The sequence below is a fragment of the Crinia signifera genome, chromosome 19 (assembly GCF_055691185.1).
Source record: "Crinia signifera chromosome 19, ASM5569118v1, whole genome shotgun sequence".
NCBI classification, from domain to species: Eukaryota; Metazoa; Chordata; class Amphibia; order Anura; family Myobatrachidae; genus Crinia; species Crinia signifera.
Window position 1 is genome coordinate 127,429,927 of NC_139226.1, and position 27,953 is coordinate 127,457,879.

The following is a 27,953-nucleotide window of genomic DNA, read 5'->3' on the forward strand; positions in this document are numbered from 1 at the left end:
GACCCAGATCACCTAGCTGCTGCACAGCTGTAGTCATTACTAACTGTCACATTCCCCAGATCACCTAGCTGGTGCACTGCTGTAGTCATTACTAACTGTCACATTTTCAAACATGCTGCATTCAGTACTACTATAGATCCACAGGTTGCCTGAAAAACATGAACTGTTGGTAGATTTTGAGGACAGGTTTGGCCACCCCTGCCCTAGACTCTTTCTTTTATGCACATTGCTATTGGGGATTGTGGTCAGTACACAGTTATATTTGCCCCATCAATGTTATCTCAAACAACATAAATGAACCCCTGTAGAACCTGGTCCCAACCCACACAAGCGTTTCTCCAGCCACCACCGCTCCTCTACTCTGCCTGTCTCAGCGGGACTGTGCAATGAGCAAGAAATCACCTTATTGAACTGGCCACCAACATCGTAATAAAGCTACAGGCCAAAATTGCTAATTAGACATTAGATGTTAGACTTACCAGATGCCCTTAGTAATAGGGCCAGCTCTGGTTACAGCTGTAGATATTCTGCACCAGAAAACACCGTGGTGTGCAGTGAATTTACCTCTGCCAGTGCTGCACTGATCTGTTAGAAAGAAGTTTCCCTTCCCCATATGCACAACTTATCACAGGATTATAATGGTCAGGGTGGTAATGATTGATTGCACAGCCCCCACCCACATCCCGTAGCGAAACTCTCTATACTACAGAGGACAGGTTTGGCCAAATTTTGCCGAATAGAATGGACATATGCAGGGCCGGCACTACCCACTCAGCAGCTCCTGCAAAGCAGGGAGGCGCCATGCTGGAAAGGCGCTGTCTCCCTCCCTGCTCTGCTAAAGCTGCCTCAGCCCTCACTGTCACTGCCTCCTGCACGCTGCCCACACCGCCTGTCTGACAGCGGGCGGCAGTATTAAGAGCTCCCTGCACCGCGCACACACTGTCCTCCTCCTGCGACCTGCCCTCTCTTCCTCACGGACACTTGCGCTGAGGCATGTAGCGCTGTCTGTGAATGCCTGGATGACATGTCCGGATCCGCCCCCTACCCATTGCTCCCTGCGCCTGTCAGCTGTCAATCAAATGACGAACAGGCAGCAGCGCCGCCTCCCCTTCCTGCCCTCTTCTCATTGTGCTGTGCCAGTGCCGCTGCCAGTCCTCAACACTCCGCCCCCTCTATCTCCTCCCGTCTTCTTCCATCCCCTCCTTTCCCCCTCAGTCATGAGTGCTGCTTATACTTTTTGTACCGCTTTCGGATCGCATCGCACACACATTGCATGCATGCCGTGTGATGTGATCTAGCCCATAACGTATGCGATTCTCACAGCGTGTATGGGCACCTTTAGTGCCTGCAACATTTTGCGGACACATCACTGAGATGGTGTATGCATACATGTACATGCACCCGAGATTCCATGTTTCATACGCTCCCACAATCGGGCTGCAGCTTGTTGCAATGGCAATGTGAAAGGGCGCAAAATGTATGGTTTGCAGGAGGGCGCCGGACACCCTAGCACCGGCCCTGGACATATGCAATTTTACATCTGCAGATGCGCTTTAAGCAAAACTCACCATATGTGTAGGTGATCAGAGATCCATGCGACTCAGAATCGCGCCCATACAAGATAAAATGTAAAACAAAGATAACAATTCTAGCGAAGTTCCTCACCTTCCACACAGCGGCATCCAGCCTGCAAAACCCAGGCGTACATGTCCACGCGGGATTGAGACATGAGCTGATCACCCATCAAATATGTGTTGTGAGAAGATGCGATGAAGTAGTTGCTGAGTGGCAAGGTCATGTCTTGATTCACTTGATAGTGTTCTGGATTGAAGATATCCCCCGCCGGGCTGCGCATGTAGTTGGTGAAACCTATTTGCAATGAATCAAAACCATGTATTTGGTTCAATATCTGTCAACAACATGTTTTCAATTCCAAATGGATCCTCCCTATGATTTATGGATAAACTTTTCACAAATGACAAAGTGATGAATTTTCCTTTTGGAAATGCATTCTCTGTGATAACTTCATAACCTTGCTGTATCGCCAGTCAATAACCTTGTCACGTCACTTTGTACATCGATGCAAGCGTTGTTATGTTGCAAAGTGATTATTCTCGTGGTTGCAAACACTCAAACAATTTCACTCTCATTGTCCTGTAATTGTATCATCATCATGTAAGCTGTTGAGCTACATAATGACCGTGCTGGGCTACACAAGTGCATTTGTACATATGTCCCCATATGTCATGCTTGATGTCACTGTACATCGAGAAACAGCTAGAGAAGGAGGACAAGGTACTGCAAGGCCTTGTGTATTTATAGGGTCAAAATAATTTCCTCATACCATTTGTCAGAAATAAATGCTTCACGATACAATGATAGACAATGTAACAAACATACGTTAAATTTTATTAATTTTGTATTTTAAAATATCTATTTTGGGCTACAAATAAAGGTCTCATAATTCTAAAGGCAACTCACTCATTAATTATACTGAATCTGGCTAACGACATGACTGATAGGGAAGATATTACATCACATCAAAAGACTGCAAATCACATGGCTGAACTTTCAGGTATCCATCAGTTTACATTTACGCAAACCGCTTTGGTGGTTTATGAAACTATTTTATGAATGCGCAATTGATTCACTTTAATATTTTATTTATTCATTAATACATTTTTTTTGTGGCCCAATGTTAGTATTTACAGTGAAAAATAAAAGAAGTGGTGGAGCGCTACTTAAAATATAAATATGACTAATTGGGTATTACATATAAAAGATATTTATTCTAACAAATATAAGATAAAGAACATATTAAAAGCAATTGCATTCAATATTAATAAAAAATGGTATACACCCTATGGTTGGATTACATATGTATTAAGCATAAATTGCATATATATATATATATATATATATATATATATATATATATATATATATATATATATATATACATATATACATACACACGGTATCTCCCTTGTTCCCAGTCTTACTCTCCTGGTTTGAACGATCACAATCTCCCACTTTATTATTATTGGTGGGTATCCATGAACCTGACTGGAAGCTTGAAAACCTGATCCTGTTGTGAAGGATATGGTGGTGCAATCCTTACTGAATGGAAAGGCTCCAGTGATTGACAGGTGGTGGTGTCCACCACCACCTGTCAATCACTGGAGCCTTTCCAATCAATCACTGAAGCCTTTCCATTCAATAAGGACTGCACCGCTGTTCTTTATCTTATATTTGTTAGAATAAATATATTTTATATGTAATACCCAATTGGTCATATTTATATTTTATGTAGCGCTCCACCACTTCTTGTCTTTTTCCCTGTGTATTCTCTTTGGGGTCTGACCACCCCCTGGTGTGAGCAGCTAGCTCAACAAACCATCTTTAAGCGCCTGTTTATATTTTTCCACCCAGGTGGTTAAATTAATTTTACTTATTATTTACAGTATTAAGTATATGGTTTATTCCGATTGACACACCATGTCCATTTGGTCTATGTAATTATACTGTGTTTCCTGGAGGGAGCACCTACCCCTTTGTACAGCTGGAATTTATTGGAAAAGTACGTCCACACGGTTGGAAACATACAATCACCTTAATTGAATGCAATGAGATGCAGAAAACTACTGTAGTACAGTATGTACGTATACAGTAACTGTCCACAGGAATTTAGCTTTAATGAAATTACTCCTTGTTCTGTCAAAGAAGCTTCATTTAAAAAAAAGTGCATTTGTAAATAAAATAAATGGATATCAAATATTACCCACACATACTGTATATACGCATGGCTTATATAGCTACCCACACATACTGTATATATGCATGGCTTATATAGCTTTTCTGTGCAATAAAAAACAAACATGTTTCAGTGCATTAAGCCTTCATTATTTGCATTAGCAATGGACAATTGATTATCTATTTAGACGTATTAACATATACTAATTATTAGATTATGGATACTCTTGCATAAAAATCCACAACTTACACTAGTTAGGACATCTGTGCTGCAATCCTTTAGTCATGCTAATGTTTAGTTATGACATCATCCATAGTGCAGCAATGGACTTACTGTACATTAGGATGAAAGACCATAACTAATGATGTCACCTTATGTGACATCATGTGCATGATGTATAAAATATAGGTACTTGTTTCCTAGCACGGCGCCCCCGATTTTGATCGCAGTGCATCTTATGCAATCGCATCGCATGGAATATAGCGGCATGCGATGAGATTTTTAATTGTACAAGCACCCTAATGGGTGCTTACAATGTTAAATGCACCGCCATTGTCAACGCCACCCCCACTATCAACGCCAACCCGAAGCGTTGCGAGCGCAGCGAGCCCGCGAGGGGCGGCGGTACTCGTCCTCCGACCTTTTCATACCCCCACTATCCATGTCGGCGTGGAGTTGATTTTAGATAGATCCACCGAGCCCGAAGCGTGGCGAGCGCAGCGATGGGACACGGATTACTTTATATGTATTCTGCGTGCGCTCGCCACGCTTCGGGCTCGTATTCCGCGTCCCCTCGCCACACTATCTAAAATCAACTCCATGCCGACGTGGATAGTGGGGGTATGAAAAGGTCGGAGGACGCGTACCGCTGCGCTTGCCACGCTTTGGGTTGCATTGATAGTGGGGGTGGCGTTGACAATGGGGGTGCATTTAACATTGTAAGCACCCGTCAGGGTGCTTGTAGAATTAAAAATCGCATTGCATGCCATTTTGCTGGCATGCGATGCTATGCGATATTTCATTGTACAACCACTCCTGTTAATTTAACGTGAATATCACTTCGCATCGCACACCACTAAATACGGTATGCGATGGTCACCGTACTAGGAAACAAGTACCAAAATATATCCTTTATTATTGTACATGATATAGATATTAGCAGTTGCCTTTAAGTATGATGTGTACCCCCATGGGGATATTATTAACCAGAAACTTGGTGACTTCAGGTGATCACAAGGTGTTATATTGGCTTCTACTATCTATGGAAAGGTGCACAGTAGTAAGTATTGTATGCCGAGATTATATTGCTCACCAATGTGACGGCTGCTGTGTCGCACCTTATAATGAAAGGGCGAGGCTGGAGATAATATAGCCACAGAATATTAAAAAATGTCTGCTCTATACGTACAGTATGTAGATCATATAATGGCTAGCAAGTCAGATATTACAAGAGGCTTTTTTGACATTATTGTTACATTATTCAGCCAGACTCCAGTATATTGTGAAACCTGTGGTTCTACAACAGTTGCGGAACTACAAATATTGGCAACCAGAGTCTGGCAGGGCATGCTGGTACTCGTACAACAGGGGTAGCCAAACCGGTCCTCAAGATCTACCAACAGTCCACGTCGTCCAAATCACCTAGCTGGTGCACAGCTGTAGTCATTACTAACTGTCACTGTCAAACTTGCTGCATTCATGCCTACTATAGATCCACAGGTTGCCTGAAACACATGAACTGATGGTAGATCTTGATGGCCACCCCTGTTGTGAAACATCCGAAGAGTCACAGGATAAGCCATAGAGGCAGGATCTAACTTCTCAACTTTAAATACAGTTGGAAACATTTGAATTAAGATACACACATGATGAGTACATGCGAGCTTCAAAGAACTTTAATTGACCATTTTAGATGAAAACTTTCCACCCTTCATTATAATATAAATGACCAAACCAGGCATTTCATTCTGCTGGTGTTTAATAGATGGTCATGAACATGCGCTTACACTTGCTTTAAAAAGGATTGGCATTGAAGGTGCCCATACACGCATACTTTTTGTACTGTCTTCTCATCGCATCGCAATGCGATTTAGCACAAAACGCACAGCAAAATCGTGCGTGTATGGGCACCTTTAAGAATTGGCTGCTACATGCATGGTCAGTGTAAATCAGTGTTAACTAAAACAAGTATTATAGGTAATACAAGTTGAGACATCATTTATTAAAGTACATTGTATCTGTGTACGTACCATCAATTCCCAGAACGCCATCCTTTTTGTTTTCTGAGCAAGGTTCAAATTTAGCAACAATGTCCAGGCAATATTCTTTTGTTACATTCATCATCTGCAGTACAAATAAAGAAGATATCAGAGATAAATCCGGAGCAGATAATCTGATTTCAGAAGCCTGTACCATCACCCTTTGTGGGACACCGCAATCCAATTTTCTAAACCTAGTGCTGGAGGGTTGGTAATCGCCCAATAGGATTCCTAGCACTGTCACTCAGTGCCAAGTTCAATAGCAGGGTGCAGTCATTACCACTCATTGATCGCCTGCTGATCAGCGGTGATGAAGTGCTGAGCCTAATTTTACTTGCGAAGGTCATATTGTTTGGAAGCTATTAAGCCTGGGATATAGCAGTGGGAGTATCGTAAAGGGTCTTGTTCTGGGGGATTAACAGATCCCTGTACCTTTTTTTTTTTGCTTGTAATTATCAAAACTGTCCGAAATATTAACCTACTGAGAACATACAAATGCACTGACTACACGCATCTTTTCAGAAACACTTTTTTAGTCCAGCGGTTATTTGTTTAACCCTTTGAGTGGCAAGTGAATTTGTCAAAGAACACGTGAAAATTGGCAAGCACATATTTTTAATCATGATAATGACCTGTAATGTGTACCTTATATAGGAAATATAATCTGTTTCTGCACAACATTTTTTTTTATTTGAATTTATATAACAAATGTGAGCAACGCTGGCATTTTATAGCGATATTTTGCGCATCTCTTACAGATGATGACACTCAAAGGGTTAAACCTAAAATAAAAAATTAAAATAAAAAAAAAATGACTGATTTTCTGTAGTTAGGTCTTATACAGTTAAAATGGTTGGGAATGTATATTGAGTATGGAAAAAAAAAAAGACATAAAAATATATCTGACCGCCATACATGACAAGCGAAGTACTTTAATTTAAATATCACAGTATCTGCCAGTATAAACACCAGCTATTTCCTCCCGGTACCTCGTTAACATTCACTAGCTGCATTTTATCGCCATATAAATGGTAAAGTAATGTAATCACTTCCTATTAAAAAGTTAAGGACAGCTGAAAGTCTATAACATGAATATTTAAGTTAAGATAGAGAACCGATCAGTCTGATTCGGATTTTCAGTGTAATTCGATTGTATTGTGTTTGGCATTTAATTCTTATCTGCATTTTGAAACACTTTGCAGCTGACAATGGGACGCACAATGAATAATACAAGCCCAACATCTGCACTTAGGTCAGCGTAATGAGCCTTTAGCCCCAAATTTCTACAATCTGTCCAATTAAAAAAACATCACAACAAACCTCCACACCACAGCAAAATACCCTAGTTGAAACCATAATTCACAATTATGGTAGTGCTTTTCATACCTTTTTTGTTTTGTACGTTTTCATTATGTAAAAAACATAATACATTCCCGTGACCAGTCTTAGTCTAGCAAGGGTCTTCAGTATACTGTATGTGCTACTACAAATCCTATATATAAAGTGGAGATTAAGCACCAGGGCAAAAACTATAATTTTTAACACCTGGGGCAAGGCAGAAATTATGCAACACAAAAGTGCTTATTATTCATGTTATACCACGCAGTTGTTCCTTTATACTTGTTATGCCACAGAGTAGAACACCTACTCTGGAGGCTGGAACCTAAACACTGACATGTACAGTATACACTTACCTGCAGTCTACCCAAAATATATACACTACTGTGTATATACAGTAGTAGGCTATAGAGCAGGTAGGTGTACAGTATATAGTGAGTGTATACAGTAGGTATATATAGTATATAGTGAGGGTAGACAGCAGTTAGGTGAATAGTGGGGTTATCAGTAGGTAGGTTATATACAGTTAGTGTATACAGCACATATATGAGGGTTTACAGCAGGGGTATACAGTATTTAGGGGCCCATTTATGACTGATTGCATATTCAATGCCATCTGGGCAACATGTTACCACCTAGGATCAAATCGCAATATGTAATCCTATTGGTGGCATTCATCAATCTGCACCCACAGAGACTCGACAAGAGCCTGTCCATGTGATGTGCTTAGAAGACTGTTGGGGGTTCTGCACATGTGTGGTCAGCCATATCCTGCTCTACAGCTACCATTTCCGGGGGAGGGTTCTGGGGGAACCCTCTGCCTGACTGGCTGTGCAGTGTGTAGACCGTAGGCTACAATGGGCTACCGCCATTCTCATATGGCGGTAGCTGTGGGGGAAAATATCTTAAATGCCTGCTGCAGCCCCTCCTTCATACTTAATATTTGCAGTTAATATACTTTGATAAATGGGCCCCATAGTGTGTAAAGACATTAGGTAGGTGTATACGGTATATAGTGAGTGTAGACAGTAGGTAGGTGTATACGGTATATAGTGAGTGTAGATAGTAGGTAGGTGTATACAGTATATAGTGAGTGTAGACAGTAGGTACAGATGGAGCCAGCCTCCTTCTTGCTGGTGAATCGCCAGATTGTCTCCGCTGGCGATCCGCCAGCGGCGAGGCGCTCCATCTGACTGAGACGCGCGTGCGTCTCAGTTTCCGGGCGGTGGGGCGACGGAACCCTGTCCGTCTCCGCTTCAGTGAGACGAACAGGGTTAGGTGGGAGAGCGGAGAGGCGGTGGGGACCCTGGGTGACCGCCGGCAAGCCGGCGGGGACCGGGGGGAAGCGCCGTCGGAAGGGGACGCATGCGCATCTTGTGCGCGCGCGTCCCCTTTCGCAGATCAGATGGCGGCTGGCGATTCTTCCACCATCCCCTGCAAAGACCACAGCCGCTCCATCTGTAGGTGTATAAGGTATATAGTGAGTGTAGACAGTAGGTAGGTGTATAAGGTATATAGTGAGTGTAGACAGTAGGTAGGGTTCACATAGTGCATGTTTCCAATATTCACCAATGGAGCAGATCTTCCTGTCCCACAGCCAGACTCCAGCACAGCAGCTGGCCAAGCACCCCGGTCCATGTACTGCAAGTCTGGCCCCAGGGCTAGGAAGCCTGGCCTTCTCCTCTGCCACCAGATACGGACCCTGTCAAATCTCCACTCTGTATATGGCCAGGTCTTCACACAGCAGTAGTGTGAATTCCCCAATTGTGACCCTGACATCACTAATGTATGGTGGACAGCATGGTTGCACATTGCCTCCACCATTGTTTGATTTCCTTGTCGGTGGTAGATGCAGAGGTGGGGTTGCAGTACAGTCCAAAATTCAAATAGGGGAGCCCCACCAACTGCGACCCCAAACACTGCCAAACATCGCCAGGTGGGATTTAGTGACAGTTGGTGTGGCTCCCCTATTTAAATTTTAGAGTGCACTGTAGTGCCACTACTATAGCCATCTCTCTCAAGGAAGTCCATTAGCAGAACATTTTGTCCCTCCTGGAATGGGTCATGTCGGGAGGTATGGTTTCATTGCAGCCAGGGCTATATCCATGTACATTTTAAGGTGTTTTAGTATGTCCCCCCCCCATGTTCTGATTTACAGTACTCCGACTGTCCAAAAAACATACCACATACACTGCAACATGGCCTGATGATCAGGGCCATTCATATGGGAGATGGGTACTGAAGGGTCCATGGTGATGGACCTTCCGGGAAAAATAAATGATGGAAAACACCGGTGCAGAAATGAACCAGGTTAAAAATGAACCAGCCAATCAGCTTCTAACTGCCATACTGGGTTTGAAAAATGACAGGACCTGGTTGGCTGGTAGTTTATCACTCTCCACTCATCAATTTTTGAAGCTTGGTGCATCTGGCCCTATGTGTGGTGTCGGGAGGCAGTGCAGCATGTTGTAAAGGATCACAGTTGTTCCCCTTAGCAGTTGACCTGAGGGCTCAGGTCCAGGTAGTACCTGGCTGCATGCTCAGCATAGACTCCGGTTACCTGCTTTGCTTCTGATTATTAGCCTAGGAGGCTAAAGTGGCATTGCTGTTTCTATCTTCAAATCTTGCTGTGGAGTCACTACTTTGTAGTGCAGTGGTTCCCAACCCTGGTCCTCAAGTACCCCCAATAGTGCATGTTTTCCAGGTCTCCACACAGAATCACAACTTAAATAATTAGCTCCACCTGTGGAATTTTTCAAATATGTCAACGAGTGATGAGTGCAACTACCAGACAACAAGGAAAACGTGAACTGTTGGGGTTACTTGAGGACCAGGGTTGGGAACCACTTGTATAGTGCATTGATAGTTATGATGGCTTAAAAAAAAAAAGTTTACCTCAAAAGGTGTTCATGGACAAAGTATAAAGGTAATTTACTAACTGGATCTGGTTTCTCCAAGGCTAATGTACCCTGATTCCATAGAAAGCAAAAAAAAAAAACTAACTTACATGTAAGCTCAGGTAACATGTAAGCTCAGGTAAGTACATTGCTAACCTCACATAGAGGAGAGAGCTAGAGTGAAGACAATGGGGAAAGGTATGAAGGAAGAAGAAGTGAGCCAGAGGGAGAAGTGGCCCATGACAACCAATCAGTACCAAAGTAACATCTATAATTTGCATAATATAAAATTATACAGAGCAGCTGATTGGTTACCATGTGCCACTTCTCCTCCATTATCACTGCTTCATGCATCTGCCCCAGAGTATCAAGCTATCTATTAATCTTTTTGGGCCAAAATGACTTTTCAGCATCCAGGCTGCTTCCTGAAGAAAGCAGAAGATCTGTTTACTATTCCTTTATATCTACTGAATAAATAGGTCGCAGTCTCATGAAAATGTCTGCTTACATTTTGTGTAGGTAACAATCAGGGAATCTCTGTCAGGAACCGCTTCCTGTTTGTGACCTTCACAGAGAATCCGTAATGTAAACATCAAAGCTATTGGACTTTAATGTAGTTCTAGAATGTTACAAATTAAAATCATTCTATAAATATTGAGGTGGATACAAACAGTTTCCAGTCGGGAGTTTGATTTAGGGATAAACTAATAACTTATTATAAAAAGTTTTTTTCTGAAATACACCGCAAAATATTTTGGTGAAAAACAAAACTGAAATATGAACCTTAAATTACATATTAAAATTCAACAAGAATCTCCCGCAATACGGACATTGCATCTGTAATTGTAGCTGGTGTCCTGTGGAGCCTCATCTTAATAACCTTTAGCATTTTGTTACTAAACAAATCCAGGATTTGCAGCAACTCTAGTTTGTATGCAAGACCATGTTATTCATGTCCAAGGTATCATGAATATCTAAAACCAGGCACAATATCCTGCAATTATGTTGCCACCAATCTGATTAAAAAAAAATTACAAATAGCTCTCCTTCCCCAACATCATTATGCTAAGATTGACATGCTTCAATTACTTTCATTAAACCAGCATTTCCTGTGGTTATGTCAAATCCCAAACCCAATCATCTACATAGTCATCTTTCTTGGATTCTTCCTCATGATTGAGCAGATTTCCCAAATGATGGAAGGCTGTCCAACTGGATTCTGAAAACTCTATTTCATTGACATTTTGATTTCCAATGTTCGCAGCTTGTGTGTGTGGACTCCAGCAAATGCAACTACTTTTCTGAATGAACGCTCTTGTTTAAGCACTACACTATTCTTAGCGTGTGTGTATATATATATATATATATATATATATATATGTGTGTGTGTAAACAGTTTTCTTTTCTTATTTTATATGTTTTTCAATTAAAGTGTAATGTCATAACTCAAGCAGTGTAAATGTCTATACACACTGGGCGATTATGCCCAGCGTGTATGGGTAGCTATGATCGCTATTAGCGCTGGGGGGGGGGGGGGAGCTGCTCAGTGCATACACACTGAGCGCCTTTCTGCCTGCCCGGCGCCAACAGCAGGGTGCGGACAGTTTTGCATAGCGCAACACTATGCAAAGCCATCCTCAAAGCCGCTCACCTGCTGGTAATACCAGCAGATGAGTGGCTTTCCCGGCGATGATGCGGGAGCGCGCAGCATTGCTCACCGCTCATTGGGGTAGATGTATTAAGATTTAACAAGAGATAAATGCCAGGGTGATAAGGAGAGATAAACGTCCAGCTAATCACCTGCTAACTGCCATGTTACAGGCGGTGTTTGAAAAAAGTCAGTGAGGAGCTGATTGGCTGGACATTTATCTCTCTTTTATCACCCTTGCATTTATCTCTTGTTAAGGCTTAATACATCTGCCCCAGTGCCGGGCCATACACACTGGGCGGCTTTGAGCTGAAAGCCACTCAAACTGCAGTTTTGAGCGACTTTCAGCTCAAAGTCGCCCAGTGTGTATGTGCCTTAATACATTTTAACTAATTTAATTTGCAATTGTATAACAAAGTATCTTTTAAAATTTGTACCTAAACAGATACAGATGGATGGGAAACGGTCACCTGTCAGACCAGACTTAGGTCGACATGGGCCAAGGTCGACATGGGCCAAGGTCGACATGGGCCAAGGTCGACATGGGCCAAGGTCGACATGGGCCAAGGTCGACATGGGCCAAGGTCGACATGGGCCAAGGTTGACATGGGCCAAGGTCGACATGGGCCAAGGTCGACAGTCATTAGGTCGACATGAGTTTTTCACTGTTTTTTGAGCCGACATGTGCCGACAGGCGGTATTTCATGCCCTACCAACCACTAGGGCGTGGTGGGAGAATAAAATAGTGTGCCAAGCGCAGCGAGCGAAGCGAGCGTTGCGAGGGGCTGCGGTTTGACTCCAACTGTGTCCATGTCGACTGTGTCGACATTCGGTTAAAAAAAGTGAAAAACTCATGTCGACCTAAAACCATGTCGACCTTGGCCCATGTCGACCTTAAGTCATGTCGACTGTGAGCCATGTCGACCTTGGGGACAGTCGACCTTCCGGGGTCGACCTAATGACTGTAGACCTAAGTCTGTTCTGACAGATGTACCGCTTCCCAGATGGATAATAGTCAACCTCTGTCATTTGTAAAATGAAAATCAGTTTTGTGCTTAAAGAGGCATACTAAATAAGATTTAACAATATAACAATTTAATAACACTTTTAGTTTTTTAAGGGCCAGATGTATCAAGTTTCAAAAAGTGATAAAATGGATAGTAATAAATGTCCAGGTAATCAGCTCCTAACTTCCATATTACAGGCTGGGTTTGAAAAAAAGACAGGTAGGAGCTGATTGGCTGGTTGTTTTTCACTCTCCACTTTATCACTTTTTGAAGCTTGATATGGCCCTAAGGATGGTGGCTTGATGTATAGACAGACAGATTGACAAACAGGAATCACAAAAAGATTGAATTAACCGTTGTGAAGTTTGCCCAAAGCGGCTGCTTTAGGGAGTAGTTAGTTCCCTGGAAATAACACAAGGTAAATATATAGAAGAAAGTAGCGCTAACACACATTTCATATACTCAAATAGATCAATTAATATTTAATAACCATTTAAAAATACACAATATTAAAACCAATATCAATAATTCATTATAAGAGATAAATATGGGCCCAGTAGGATTTTATAGTCACCAGTTAAAAGTCCATGAGACCTGCACTGATCCGATAATAGTCCCGGTAGTAGGAGTCCTTTATGCCATTTGTGGTATCCGGACTTTCACTTGTGGCCATTATCCGAAGGCATATTATGAATTAGCCAACTCGGAGAACCTCACTGCTGTGAGTGATCAGGTATCCAGGTGAAATGGGCATAAGACTTCCAAAGGGTTTAATACTGCGAGATGAATGAGCAGGTAGGACGGATCGCCTGGTGTAGAAAGTTCTGTCCAGAATGACCAACGCGTTTCGTAGTGCCAACTGACTGCTCTATCAAGATCAGTGCAGGTCTCATGAACTTTTAACTGGTGACTATAAAATCCTACTGGGCCCATATTTATTTCTTATCATGAATTGTTGATATTGGTTTTAATATTGTGTATTTTTAAAAGGTTATTAAATATCCATTGATCTATTTGAGTATATAAAATTTTTGTTATCGCTGCTTCTATATTTAAACAGGAATCACACACTATTTACTGCAGAAAATGTTGCGGGCAGGGGTAAATTGGACACAGCTGGTCATAATGCCCCACCACCAATAGTCCAACAGGGGACATTATAGTGTGCACTTTTACACAATCTATGCAGTTGTAAACCCCAAATTTGAACACCATGATTCCGTGTAGGTGCAGAGGTGGGTCTGAAGCGCAGTCCAAAAATCAAATAAAGGAACCACACCAATGGCCAGTGAGTCCCGGATAGAGATATTTTGCAAGGTTTGGAGTAGCAGTTGGTGGGACTCCCCTATTTGAAACTTCGCTGCAGCCCAACCTCTGTACCCGCCACTGCCAGGTTTGTAACTACAGAGGCAATACCCTTTAATCTGGGCGGAAGACATATACAACCCTTCTCCTTTCCTTTGTCAGAGTCTGGCCCCTGATGGTCAGCCAGTGTTAATAACTAAGCCAATAGAGGAACTGTATATGTGCAATAAATACAAAATCGGCCTAGGACTGTAAAAGTTGTGTGGGGTGGAGGATCGCTACTCAGCAACATTTGTGCAGGTGGAAATGTTGTTTATGTTAAGGTCTGCCCACCACCACGGATCCATATTAAGAAAGAACAAACTAATGGAATTCTTTAAAAAAAACATTTGTTTTAAATCTCTAATACAGTACAACCTTCCCAACAAATTCCCAGGTCTGACTCGGGATTTGGAACACAATTCCAGCACAGCAGCAATCTGGGTTTTTGCATGTCAATCTCTGTGCATCAGGAAAGGCTGCTCTTCCATGTTGTGAACAAGCCCGGGTTGGATTACATTAAATATCCCAACATCTAATGTGTTCCCTTAGCAAGCAGAACATTTCACATTTCTTAACTTACATAAATAAACCTGAAATAACGACTCAGAGACTTAGGGTTTGGCAGACATTGGGTCAGATGTATTAAGCCTGGTGAAGAGATAAACTGGAGATAAATTAGAAGGAGATAACGTACCAGCCAATCAGCTGTGTTTGAAATATGACAGTTGGGAGTTGATTGGTTGGTGCGTTTTCTCCTTCCACTTTTTCTCCAGTTTATCTCTTCGCCAAGCTTAATACATCTGCCCCATTGTTAGCTGATTTATTTATAGAACTTTTAAGCTAAATTGATTTCTTAATGCTAATTAAATAATGGTGGCCAAGAAAGAACAGCTAATTAACTAAACTCCACCAACAAACCTGTCCACCTAACCGGCCTAAACTAACAAGTGGTATCCACTCGCCCTACTGCATTGACTACACAACCAGCCGGGTGGGGTCGCTCTCCCCGAACGGTCTCCAGCGAAGGCCTAAGCCAATGAGAGGCGAGCGCACCGAAAACAATCCATATACGTAAAATAACAAACACTTAATAAATGCTAAATGTAATAACCTACCGTTCTTTCCCGCCTATCAGCCAACGCGATTAACACCCACCCCACTCCGATAAACTCCAGGGAAGGGAGGACAAGAAATCACAGCAGGAATAAGAGGAAGACTCCTCCTCCTTCCTGCTGCTAAAAGCTCAGCTATTTCTGCCAATCCGGCTCCTTATTGGACAATATCTGAGTCACATGCTTTCCCAAGGTTTCCAGGATGTTTAACCCACTCCATGCCAAGTTGCTTTAATTACGTTAATCATATCTCTCCTTCTGCTCAACAACTTAGATCTCAGATGCCCTCCAGCTATTGTACCATGGAAACAGTAATTGACAGTCTGGAAGACAAGGAGTGTTGGAACACTGTTCGTTGATGTTCCCAGACTGTTTAGGGGGTGGAGTGGGGTCGTTACCTATAGCATTTATCAAAACAGGGGCATGTTGCCTTATTTTAAAGGCATGAATGGTTTAGAGCAGGGGTGGCCAAACCTGTCCTCAAGATCTACCAACGGTGCATGTTTTCCAGGCAACCTGTGGATCTATAGTAGGAATGAATGCAGCAGGTTTTAAAATGTGACAGTTAGTAATAACTACAGCTGTGCGTTAGCTAGGTAACCAGGAAAACGTGGACCGTTGGTAGATCTCAAGGACCGGTTTGGCCACCCCTGGTTTAGAGTCTGCATCGTCGAATGCAGACTTCCTGGACCTGGGTGTCCAGATTCTATGGCCAGCCTAAATATACTTCAGCTTATGCAGGCTGGCTGGAGACTGAAACAACTTCTTATCATTGCGATGGTGATCCTAGGCTGCATCCTCAGCCCGTTCTCGGAACAGAAGGTGTCTATCTCCTAGAGACACCTGCTGCTACATTTGAATACTAATGGCACAGATTTGCACAGCTGCTTCCTTGTGGGTGTGCAACTCCTTCCAAACAAGACTTAGGCCATAAGTACCCCGAGAACAGATGGTGGAAAACCCCTATCTCAGATGCTTTAATCACTTTGACTTTATAAACAATAGGGTAAAGTATGCTAAAATATACATCACTAATATGGGCCCTAACTATGGTAACACGTGCAGATAATTGCACTGTAAATGACACAAGATGTAAAATGTATACATGACAGCCAACCAACAGAATATATTAATACACAAAAATGTATTTTATGCTTAGAAATATTGGCTGCTATTAAGTTGCAAATTGTTAAATAGTTTATTATAACAAGACCAAAACACAAAATGAATGTCTAATAGCTCCGCCGCTTTATTTTTATTTATTTTTTAACAAACACAGACGCAAAGTTTAGATTTTTTTTTTCCCCTAGCACCGCGAAAAAAAAAAAAAAGTTTCTCGTCTACCTCAACATGAAATGTCAACTTCAATAAAATGAAAAGTGTTGGCTATAACGAATTACATTGTGAAAGGAAAAAGGCAATTACAACCCTTCACAAAAGTATACCAGCCTCTGTGATGGAATACATATCACTTTGCCATGTAATAGATTCCAATTTCTTATATATTTATCAAAAAATATTCTCTGCGGTTAGGTAAAAAAATAGATATCCAGTTTTCCCATATTGGTGACTTAATCCCGAATACTGTGCTACAGAATATCCATTATTACATTACATCCATTATTGCTCCTGCTAGGCAGAACGGTTAAGAGTGATAAGATAAAAAAATTACAATCTAAGGTTTTTTTGCCTCGAAACGGATTTGGTAATAGAATTTGTTACGTTTATCTTTATTATATGATCTTTGGGGCCGGCAGCCTTTGCTTATAAAAATAGATAACTCACCTTTTGCTCAATTTCTAGGAATCTTTTCAAGTCATCTGAATCCAGGTGGTCCTTGTGGTTGCTGTAGGTCAGCATTAACAGGTAGAGATCCCTCCTGGTGGACATCATCTTATAAAATGCACAGAACTCATCAAACCCAAGAGTTCCTTGGTTGTCATCAGTATCCGCTTCCTAGGGCAACATGGACAATGTTCAATAACAGTACATGACAAGATCAGGCAAGTAAAAATAGCATCAGTACAATATCAAACAAGACATTGTTGGAACATACATAAAACACAATAAAGGAACAATAAAGAAGGAGTCAATTAACAACTGATGCTTGAAAAGTTACATTTTCTAATATAACTATTGAAAGGAGATGAGGCTGGTCTCTAGATTATACTGTGATATATCGGACAGCTATCTGTAACAAAAGACATAAATAATTTGAAGGTAAATGAATCATACTTGCCTACTTTTGAAACCTAGTTTCAAGGAGATTATAGTTGGTAGCAGAATTTTGCACAGCGCCCCATTGAGGGGGCGTGTCACGCTTCACCAAAAGGGCGTGTCTAGTTCCATATATGGAGAGATTGTGAAAAGAGATTGTGAACATGGCACCTAGACGCGTGGGTGTGTACTGCTACATCTGAGAGGAATCTTTTAAAATGATTTATATCCAAATGTAGATGATCCCCAAAGCAGTTAGTAAGAGCTACTATACTTTCTAAAGAACATGTCAGGGATTGTTCACCTATTGTATTTTACACGTGGTTCCATTTAAATGGCCACAAGACACGCATGTAGCCATAGGGATCATTGCAACGGCGTAACTACCATAGCTGCAAGGGGTGTAGCTGCTATGGGGCCCAGAGCTGAAGGGGGCCATCTTTACTGTCTAAGTAATATGTTTTACATACATTTATCACCATCAGTTGCTAAATAGGTGGCCCTTACAAACTTTTGCTATAGCGCCTACAAATATCTAGTTCCGCCCCTGGATCATTGTGTTTTATCACTAATGCTGGGAAATGGTGCTGATGATTCATTGTAAATGTATCTACAGTATCTCTCATTCCTTTTCTTCCCAAAAATGTAACAGCTACATAGTGTGGTCTAGGTAAAATGAGGGAGATTGCTAGACTAATGAGGGAGCGAGGAAGTTTGATGCTATTTCAGGGAGTCTCCTGCAGAATGCAGGAGGGGAGCCAGCAATGAAATGAATGAGAACAATGTTGACTGGAAAGTACTGAAGCCCATTGTTGCGGCATTTCGGGGTGATCTTTCAGACTACGGGGCAGATGTATAAAGCCTAGCGACGAGTTAAACATGAGATAAAGTAGAGACAAAGTGGAAGGAGATAACGCACCAGCCAATCAGCTGTGTTTGAAATATGACAGTTTGGAGTTGATTGGATTGTGCGTTCTCTTCTTTCACCTTATCTCATATTTATCTCTTTGCCATACATCTGCCCCTTTTAGAGATAATTGTGCTGAATAGTAGTCCAAGGTACTAACCTGCCTTTACTTCAGATAAACTGTTATCATTGGTTCTACAAATGCAGTCATTCATAAAGTTAGTTTTAGCCATAACATAGACCAAGCTATAAATAATATGGGACATCCTTATATAGCAACTGCCATTGGACATGCAGTTTATGCCCCAAATTATAGGGGACGAGATCTTGAAAGGCGCAATTAACAATACAGGAATTCCATAATCTCCTATTTATGTGATCTGCCATAGGCTTAAATGTTATTCCCAGTTACTTCTGGGCACCTGCCTGATTTAAAGATCTGGGCTTAAATGTTATAGCCTGTTACTTCTGGGCACCTGCGCTAGATTTAGTGCAGCACTTCATTTTGAAGGCAAAACCAATCAACATGCAAATTGCACAGACTCCATTGCAAATTGCAGGCCAATACATTTGGCCAATAGACATGAAAACAATCTAGCTCCTAGTGGATGAATTATCCAAGACCACAGCTGAAAATAAAATAAAACAAATATTCATTCCATACAGTGGAACTCATTAAAAAAAAATGAAAAATGACAAAGATGCCGGGTTACTGTAAGTCTTCCTTGGTAGTTCTTTGCGCTTAAATTTCCAATAATGTGCATTTGCAGAACTACTGTAGGTGGTGGAGGATTTACCTGCCAGTAGAGGAGATGGACAGAGCAAAAGTATGCACATTTTGCAAAAGTTAGGTAGGAGGCGGCTAACTTGCGAAGAATTTTAAAGGAAACATTGCGTGTGTGTGTGTGTAGAAAAAGAAAAAACTCAGACTGAAGATCAAAAAGTACTGGAGGTGCTTAAGTTCCATAAACAATGTTAGAAACCAATTTCTGTCTCACAGTAAAGGTGCATACGCACGTTCACGAGTGTATCAAATCGTTCATCGTGCATACACATGGAATGATTTGATACATTTCGCAACAGATTGGTCTATGATCTTCCTGCATGCAGAGAAGATCATAGACCATCATTAAGGATCGGAGGGTACGCGCAACGTTAACGATGCACGGAACGATATAAACAATTGGTCGTTCCCATCGATCAAAAACTCCCACATTGTCCTTCAAAACATTCCGTGTGTATGCACCTTAAGTGTCCTGAGAAAAAGAGACCAGCTCGCCACCTTAGTCATATTAAATACATGTATTATCCAAATAAAAACAGCATGATGCAAAGTACACATGAAAAAGAAGTATGCTAAAACATGGTACTTATCAATCCAGGTAAGCTTTATGCCAAAAGCTTATTGCACAGCATAGCCCATATATAATATATATACACATACATATATATGTATATGTGTGTGTGTGTGTGTGTGTGTGTGTGTGTTTACAGATGTCACCATGGACCTCTTTACCTTTTTCAAAATTTATACAACTGGCTAAATATTATTTCCCTGTTATAATTGTCTACCAATTCTTATTTTGAAGGCAAGTTAGTTAAGCCTATAGGCAAATGCAGGGGGGGGTTCCTGAATACACAGAAACCCACCTCCCCCCTCCTCAAGTGCCTTAAATTATGACAAAAGCTGGTATATAAGATGATGAATAGAGCTGCCACCACATCAGTGTAAGGGACAAAGCAGAGCTGGTGCACATGCCCAGTGGGAGCAGCTTCTTCTACCAAGTATGCGGTGTGTGTGGATCTGAGCCCTAAAACATCGCAATAGACCAGAGAGTAGCTGCCAGGAGGTAGAGACAGGAGCCGTGCAGTACTGGTTCTATTACAGTATGTCTGTGTATTACTTAATTCATTTATTTATTATGGTATGTTTAACCTTTTCCTGACCACTTATCTTATTTAATGTTTGAAAAAGCCTACACTGTAGACCACCTGTACTGTTAAATATAAATACTGTATTCCATACTGTATCCAGTGGATAAAAAGACAAATTTTCCAGGCTGTTCCCGCTCCCCCAGACTCCCGTACTTACTCCAATGCGCTGCAGAGTGGGAGATTTTAGATTGGAAACCCCCCACTCTAAAAATCCTGCGTTTGCCACTGAAGCCCAGTCAATTGCAATATAACGTTCTTAACAATGAACCATTCTACCTACAAACTATAAATAGTCCAGGCTGTACACTTAACAATTAGAAGTCAACAGAAAAGCAAGAGTGCCGTAGTGTGAATAGTAGCGAGACACAGAGATTCTACTCTCACAAACGTGTTTAGGTGTGCACAATGAAATGATAAGAAGAGCACTTGTTAATTGTTAGAAATGCTGCGGTACTACACCACAGGAGTATGACGCAGCATTTGGCAAACTGTTCCTAACACCTCTGGAACTTGCTAAGATTGTACTAGCTGTCAGATTATTCTTTACTTAGAATGATGTGCCAACTCCTGGACCTGCAAGTGGCTCGCTACATGAGACAAAACGCCAATGCTGGCGCTGATACTATGGAGAGATAAATTTGGACAATGAGCAGGCACGTGTACTCAACATTGGGTGTTCACGGTAATTGAACACACTTAATTTCCCAGGTACAGAACTCAAGAGTTAAATTAAGCATGGAAACATATTCTGGAAGAATGCACACTGAAAGGGAGCCAAAACTGGCTGATGTCATTAAAATATTGGATGCAGCACTGAATTTTAAGGAGAAAGCAGAACGCTTATTTCTTTCATTTTAGTCTGAAATATTGGTATATTTCTTAATATAAGTTCTTGGAAGCACACTTTTTTCTACAAACACGCATTTATATGTGCTTACATCTGATAACAAATCGTAATTGCCACACTGAGTAAGCGATGATTGCAAGAGATTGTTAGTCTCCTCCACAGAACACCTTCATGTTTAATATATTGACCACTTTTAAAAGGAACGTTTAGAAAAGATGGACTGTTACAAAATCGTTTAGTGGTCTGGGAGCAACATCATTTTTTTTTTATTTTTCTTTAAAAGAAATTCAATTACCAGTTTTGTATGAATCGGGATTAGACCTATTGGATTACCAATGTAATATTCATATGACCACCGGCACTGGTCTATTTGTGTGGCATAACGGAGATAGCAAGAAGTAGGGAAAAAAAAGAATCTTGCCGATGCAAACTGTGTTGAATGATAAGAATCTATATATAAGACTGGCAGATTGTGCTGTAACTGTACTGTAACTCGTGTACCAATTGCAAGGAGAAAAATAATTGCCTTGCTCCAACAATCTTTCATTAAACTGGAGGTAAATAAATTAGATTTTCTTCACATTGCTGGAAGGATTGAAATGCTACTATTGCCAATATATAATTTTTAGATACAACATATTTTGTACTGATGCAACGGGGATTATGGATTTAATAACTGTAGCCAATTTTGTAAGGGTCAAAGGACAGATTCTGTAACTAAATCTCTTAATTTCTGGTAGGACAACAACATGGAAGTAACATTTATCAAGAGAAGGGTTTCCTAGAAAATAATTACCAATGAAAAATACATGGTCCTTCTGTGCAACTTTAACCACTTAACTGGCTAATATTTTTCCAAAAATGTCCACAAAATTGTTGTTGTTTTTTTGATTTTTTTTTGTGATTCTGTAAATTAATTTATAAGTAATTAAACAAATATGTAGATTGTTATAAAGTTATGGTGAACCGGGGCTGTTCAGCTATTGGTTACATAATTTAATCATAACAAAAAATAATAATTTGGTGACATATTATTAAAAAAGTTTTCAATGGTTATAATAATGAGATTCTGCATAGCCATAGACAATGACCAATGGTTCCACTAGAAACTAGTGTCCCAGCAATCCCTTCTGCAAAGGGAACATACACACAAACACATATTGAACTAAAATCATACCTCCGCCAAAAAACACACACAACGTATACAGTACATTACTATATACACAAATTAAAACAATACCCGAGTACTATGCATTACATAAGAAAGTAGATACTTTAAAATGTGTGATTATTCAAATGCTATAAACATTCCTTGTGTTCCGGTTAATAAATTATTAATAATTGCAACATTGTATTATATCATTCTGCTCGTATCTAAGGCCCTTATTCTGATCGGTGCGGCCGGAGCCGATTATGCGGCCAGGACCGTGCGTGCGAAACCCCGCCTTCCATACGGATCGCCAACTCCGTCCGTATGCGGTAAGAAGCTGTCCGAACGGACCGCACGTGTATTTTTCACGGAATACGCCTCCTCCATCTAAGGGAACCTCCCCCATCATTCGATGGTCGCAGACCATCGAATGCAGGACCGAGTGCACCACCAGCACCCGCAACCTCAGACCACACAGACATTTTTCCGTGCAAAAGCAGGGATCTGGGCGGGCAGCTGACATCCGGCAATGTCATATATCCGCCCCCTACACGTGCGTCACGGCCGCATTACCATACGTACGCCCAGCGTTTTCATGGGAACGCCCATGAAACGCGGGGCGTATGCATATGGTAATGAGCCCAAATAGCCCTTCACGCCCCTCTCCACCCCCTGTTCGGAGTGTTCACATATCATGCGGGATTTTGCCGTACGCCCCGCTCGCACATGCGCAGAGACGCCTCTGCACATGCGCAGACACAAAACATCGGCGGGCCGAACGCACGCGGATATATCCGCACCAACCAGAATAAGGGCCTAAGTGTGCAAACATGAAATGTGCACAATGTTTAAGATACTGAGCCGTTCTCTCATCAATTATCCAACCCAGCCCGAGTGACAGATTTCTAACAGATGCTTGCGCAATACTACACAGTGGTGCAGAAATAACATGCATGAATACAGTCACATGATGTCACTGTGGGTGGTATATGCACCATATGTTGCTGGCATTTATTATGTACATATGGTCCTAATACTTCTGGTAGCCAAGAGTGCAGCTTTAAAGCACCCTACTAGAAGGATGTATGTATTGTAAGGGCAGGGTGCATTTTTAAACATAAATGTTACTTATTCACCATGGAAGAAACTGTTTCGATGGTGATGTATTTTACTAAATACAAATGAGGGACAATTTCTTTCTGTATGCCAATGATTGAGGACTCCTGGGAGTCTAATTCACTGGAATACAACCCAATAGCAAGCACTGGAGTTGGAAAGAAGTACTGTAGCACAAACAATATCTAAAAACTAAAAGTTCATATTCATTCAAACTAAACCAACAGTGAAGTGTATTGCCCGAACCAGGTGTAGAAAAATAAATGTTAACGCAATACTGTGTTTACAGTTAAGAAATCTGGAGACTGTAACTGGTCAATATGGTGCTGTAACCAAGTGGTTCTCAACCTCGTCCTCAAGGACCTCCAACACTGCATGTTTTCCACGTCTCCAAACAGAAGGATTCGCTAGTGAAAAAATTAGCTCCACATGTGGATCTTTTAAAATGTGTCAGTGAGTAATGAGTGCAGCTGTGAACCTGCTTGGTGACCTGGAAAGGAACTATTGGGGGTACTTGAGGTTCCGAGGATGAGAACCACTGCTGTACCCCACAAAAAAACTAATTTAGAAAAACTGTATTCACAAAATAACAGAATGTGACCGGTAGACATTATTTAATGCAATGTTACCTTAACTGCTTCTTTCATATGGTTATGGTATAAAGCAGGCATGGGGATCTTTCAGACCTCCAGCTGTTGTGGAACTATACATCCCAGCATGCCTTGTCATAGTTTTGCTATGTGGCCATGCTACATGCTGTTGCAGGGCATGCTGGGATGTGTAGTTCCACAACAGCTGGAGGGCCGAAGGTTCCCCATCAATGGTATAAAGAGTCGACAGTCAAAAGGCCAATCGTGTCTATGCTGATGCCAAATGGTCGACATAGAAATAGTTAACACAGAGGTTCCCAAATGCGGTTTTGTCATGTGGTTGATATGAGGATTTTTGAAAGTTTTTTTGGTGTGGTGCGAACCACAAATTCGAATATGACTTCACTCGCCATGCTTCAGGCAAAGTGCCTCGCTCCAATACCGCCGCACTCAGCCACTTTACATTTACCCAATCGGAGTCCGCTCTGATGATAAAGTATGAAAAAGTTAAAACATATACGAGGGGTGATTGATAAGTACACGTTTAAGGCAAGAAAAACACATCTATTTTTTTGGGAAAATGTGATTTATTTTTCAACTTCGTCCCTTTTTAACTTGATACACTTGGCCCAAGCATATTTCAATTTTTCCAAGCCCTCCAAAAAATAGGATTTGTCGAACTCTGCAAAATTGGCTTCAGTTTCATGAAAGGCCTCCTCGTTTGAGGCAAATCTCTTTCTGTAGCGCCATTTTTTCATGTTTGGAAACCAGAAAAAGTTGCAGGGGGCCAAATCTGGAGTATATGGCAGATAAGCAAACGCGACACCCATCTTGGCGATATCTTTGTCATACCCAACTGTTCATGTAGGATATTCTGCACACATTCAAATGAGATGCCTACAATCTCAATAATCTCTCTGATCTTCACTCGTTGGTCTGCCAATACGATATAATGGATTTTGTTGACCATTTCATCCGTAGTCACCTCAATTGCTGGATGCTCTTCATCGAGGACAGATGAGTGACCATCCTTGAATTCATTAAACCAGTATCTGATGGTTGTCATCAAAGGTGAAATGTCCCCATAAACGGCTTCCAACTTGTCTTTGATTTCCTTACACGTCTTCCCATCCAAAAACAAGAATCTAATCACCGGTCGGTACTGCACTTTCTCCATAGTTAGAAAACGCTCAAACTTGCTCACTTCCAACAGATACCAAAACAAAAATACACAATGAATTGATCTAAAATTCTGATAGTCGTTGTTTAACAGATGATACTAAACAATGATATACTGGTTTGACGTCATCTGTCTTCAAACACGGGTCGTTATCAAACACCCCTTGTATATATATGAAAAAAAACATTGTCACTCATTTCTTGTGTCAACCATTTTGACCAGATGCATGTTGACTTATCAACCACATACCATTTCCTATAGGATTCTTGTATAGTAGCAATATGTTTCAATAGAAAACTACTGGTCAGCACCATGGACAGTGACATAGTACAGCAGGAAAGTACCTTACAATATAACCTCTGAATCAAATATTTGTATATACGGCACAATTGTTATTATTCAAAGTTTGCAAGACAAAAAGTCTTTCTGTAGTTGTGCTATGCTGTCTTTAATCCACAACAGAAATAAAAGATTATTGCTGTGTTTTCCCGTATTATCCGCATATATTTTACTAAATTGTCACCTTATAAAAACACACAGAACAATTTCAATATGGTGCTACCAAAGTATGTAGATTAGGGGCAGCAGAACGTATTCTATAAACATCATATATTAACTATGAATCCGTAAAAGAATGACATGCTAATTAATTCTAAAAGTAGATAACTACCAAAATTTAACACAGTTCAATGAGGGGGTAAAAAAAAAAAAAAGATTTGTGTGTGTATGTGTTATTCATATATTGCATATGGTCCGTAAATATAACTAAACATTTCAATTTATTGATCTGTGAAAAACCCGCACATGTTGCAGACTACAACTTAAAAAAAATAACTAAATGGTTAATGCTTTCTAGGAACTTGAATTAGAGGTTTTAATTAATTTTAAGCCAAGTATAGGCAGACTGTATATTCATCATGTTTTTTAGTCCCTATTTAGCTGCCCATGTTGTCCAAGGGATTAGGTGACCTACACATTAAATCATAGATTATCTGGCTGGATAGCGTATGTGAATGGATGTTAGAATCAGGTTAATCGCCTAGGGGGAAATTACATATTAGTCCCAGCAATGACGGCTGCAGGTAAAGTTCTTTAAAACCACCAGCAGCCTCATAGGTCCTCGTTACACTACCGACATGCAATGAGAGATAAAATAAAAAATAATAATTAAAAATTAAAAGATGGAAAAAGGAAACAATAAGGCATTCCCACATAACCTGGATCCTACCATTCGCAGCAGCGCAAATCTTATGCCACAATAACATTTCAGACATTGTGGAAATCTGCTAGCAATGAATTTTTAAAAAGTTGTCAAGCTGGGGAGAACCCGCGCACTCTTATTGACCTGGAAACTTTCTAAACCGCCTGCACACAACAAAGCCCTTCAGTCGAAAGAAAGAATTCAGTTCACACGCAGTAACTTTTCTCATACTCATTATTTTTAACCAGGCAGTCCATGTCTTTTTCATTGAGAAATGTTCCTAAAACAGATACTCCAGCAGTACATTTCCTGATCGCCTTTATCAGAGAAGCAGAAAAGATCAGACACCAGCAAGCATGTCAATCACATGGAAGCTAGCACAGGGCACCAGAAGGTCTTCAATTTGTGCTCGCAGTATATGAGCTCTCTCGCACAGATCTGTTTTTTTGTTTGTTTTTTTCAGATTTTATCCATTAACTATATAACACAACCATTGTACTCAACGAGGGAACAAAATAAATGCCATTGTCTTCCTATAGAAGACATGTTGGGAAAAAAATATTGTCATCAATTAAAGTGGACCAGTGATGTCTACATAAGATCACAGAACAATGAATTTAGACTTTTAAAGATGTATTTAAGTTTGTTCAGATTGGGTGAAATCTCACCCTGAAAGGCCTCGGACAGATTCAAGAATCTCATTTTTGAATGAGCGTTTGATGAAGAGGGAGCGCTCCCCAAACACAATACAGGTTGAGTATCCCTTATCTGAAAACCATAGTCTCCAAAATGTATCTTTTTTTTTTTGCTAAAATCCTGCTGGGTACATCTGTAACTGGCACTAATGAAATTATATGTAACTGCCAATAAACGTGTGCAAGAAAATTATTGTTTGGCGTTCAAATTCAGTGTCTGGGATAGCACACAAACTTTGTTTCATGTTTAAAAAACCTTGTTTTATGCACAGAAAAATATATTTGAGTGTATTTCAGGTGCTTATTCAACATAAATGCAAGACACTTCAAAATACCTAATTGAAACATAAAAATATTACAAAATATGGATTAATCCGTTATGCAAAATGCTTCTGGTCCAAGTATTTTGTATAAAGGATACTCAACCTGTACCACCAATAACTATCTTCTCATTCAAATATTTAAACTTTAATTTAAAACCCATTTAATAAAAGACATAGAAATATCACTGAAGTTTTAAATAATTCATATATAAACAGAAAGGGAAATATAATAATAGTGTGGTAATGGTAAATATGTATGCAAATTCACAGGGTGCTTGCTAAAATGTAACCACAATTAGGAGATATTGTCAACACAACTGCGTAACCATGATCAAGAGGACAATTAGATTAATTTAAAATTACTAAACTATTTACTGGACATTGCAAAAATCCAAAACAAAATCACATATTTCCTGGTCTAACTGGAACCA

The 27,953-nt window shown here is 40.7% G+C and overlaps 1 protein-coding gene across 10 annotated transcripts in view; it reads right to left on the reverse strand.

Annotated features, from left to right (window-relative positions):
• The window catches only part of PLCH2 (phospholipase C eta 2), a 595,308-nt gene that overhangs the window by 146,343 nt on the left and 421,012 nt on the right, over window positions 1-27,953 (reverse strand). For all 10 annotated transcript variants that reach the window (XM_083163311.1, XM_083163313.1, XM_083163310.1 and 7 more), the window contains 3 exons: window positions 17,147-17,317; window positions 6,004-6,097; window positions 1,666-1,869 (listed from right to left, as the gene is read on the reverse strand). In XM_083163311.1, coding sequence (XP_083019437.1) covers window positions 1,666-1,869; window positions 6,004-6,097; window positions 17,147-17,317 — 469 coding nt within the window. The remainder of the gene's footprint in view (window positions 1-1,665; window positions 1,870-6,003; window positions 6,098-17,146; window positions 17,318-27,953) is intronic.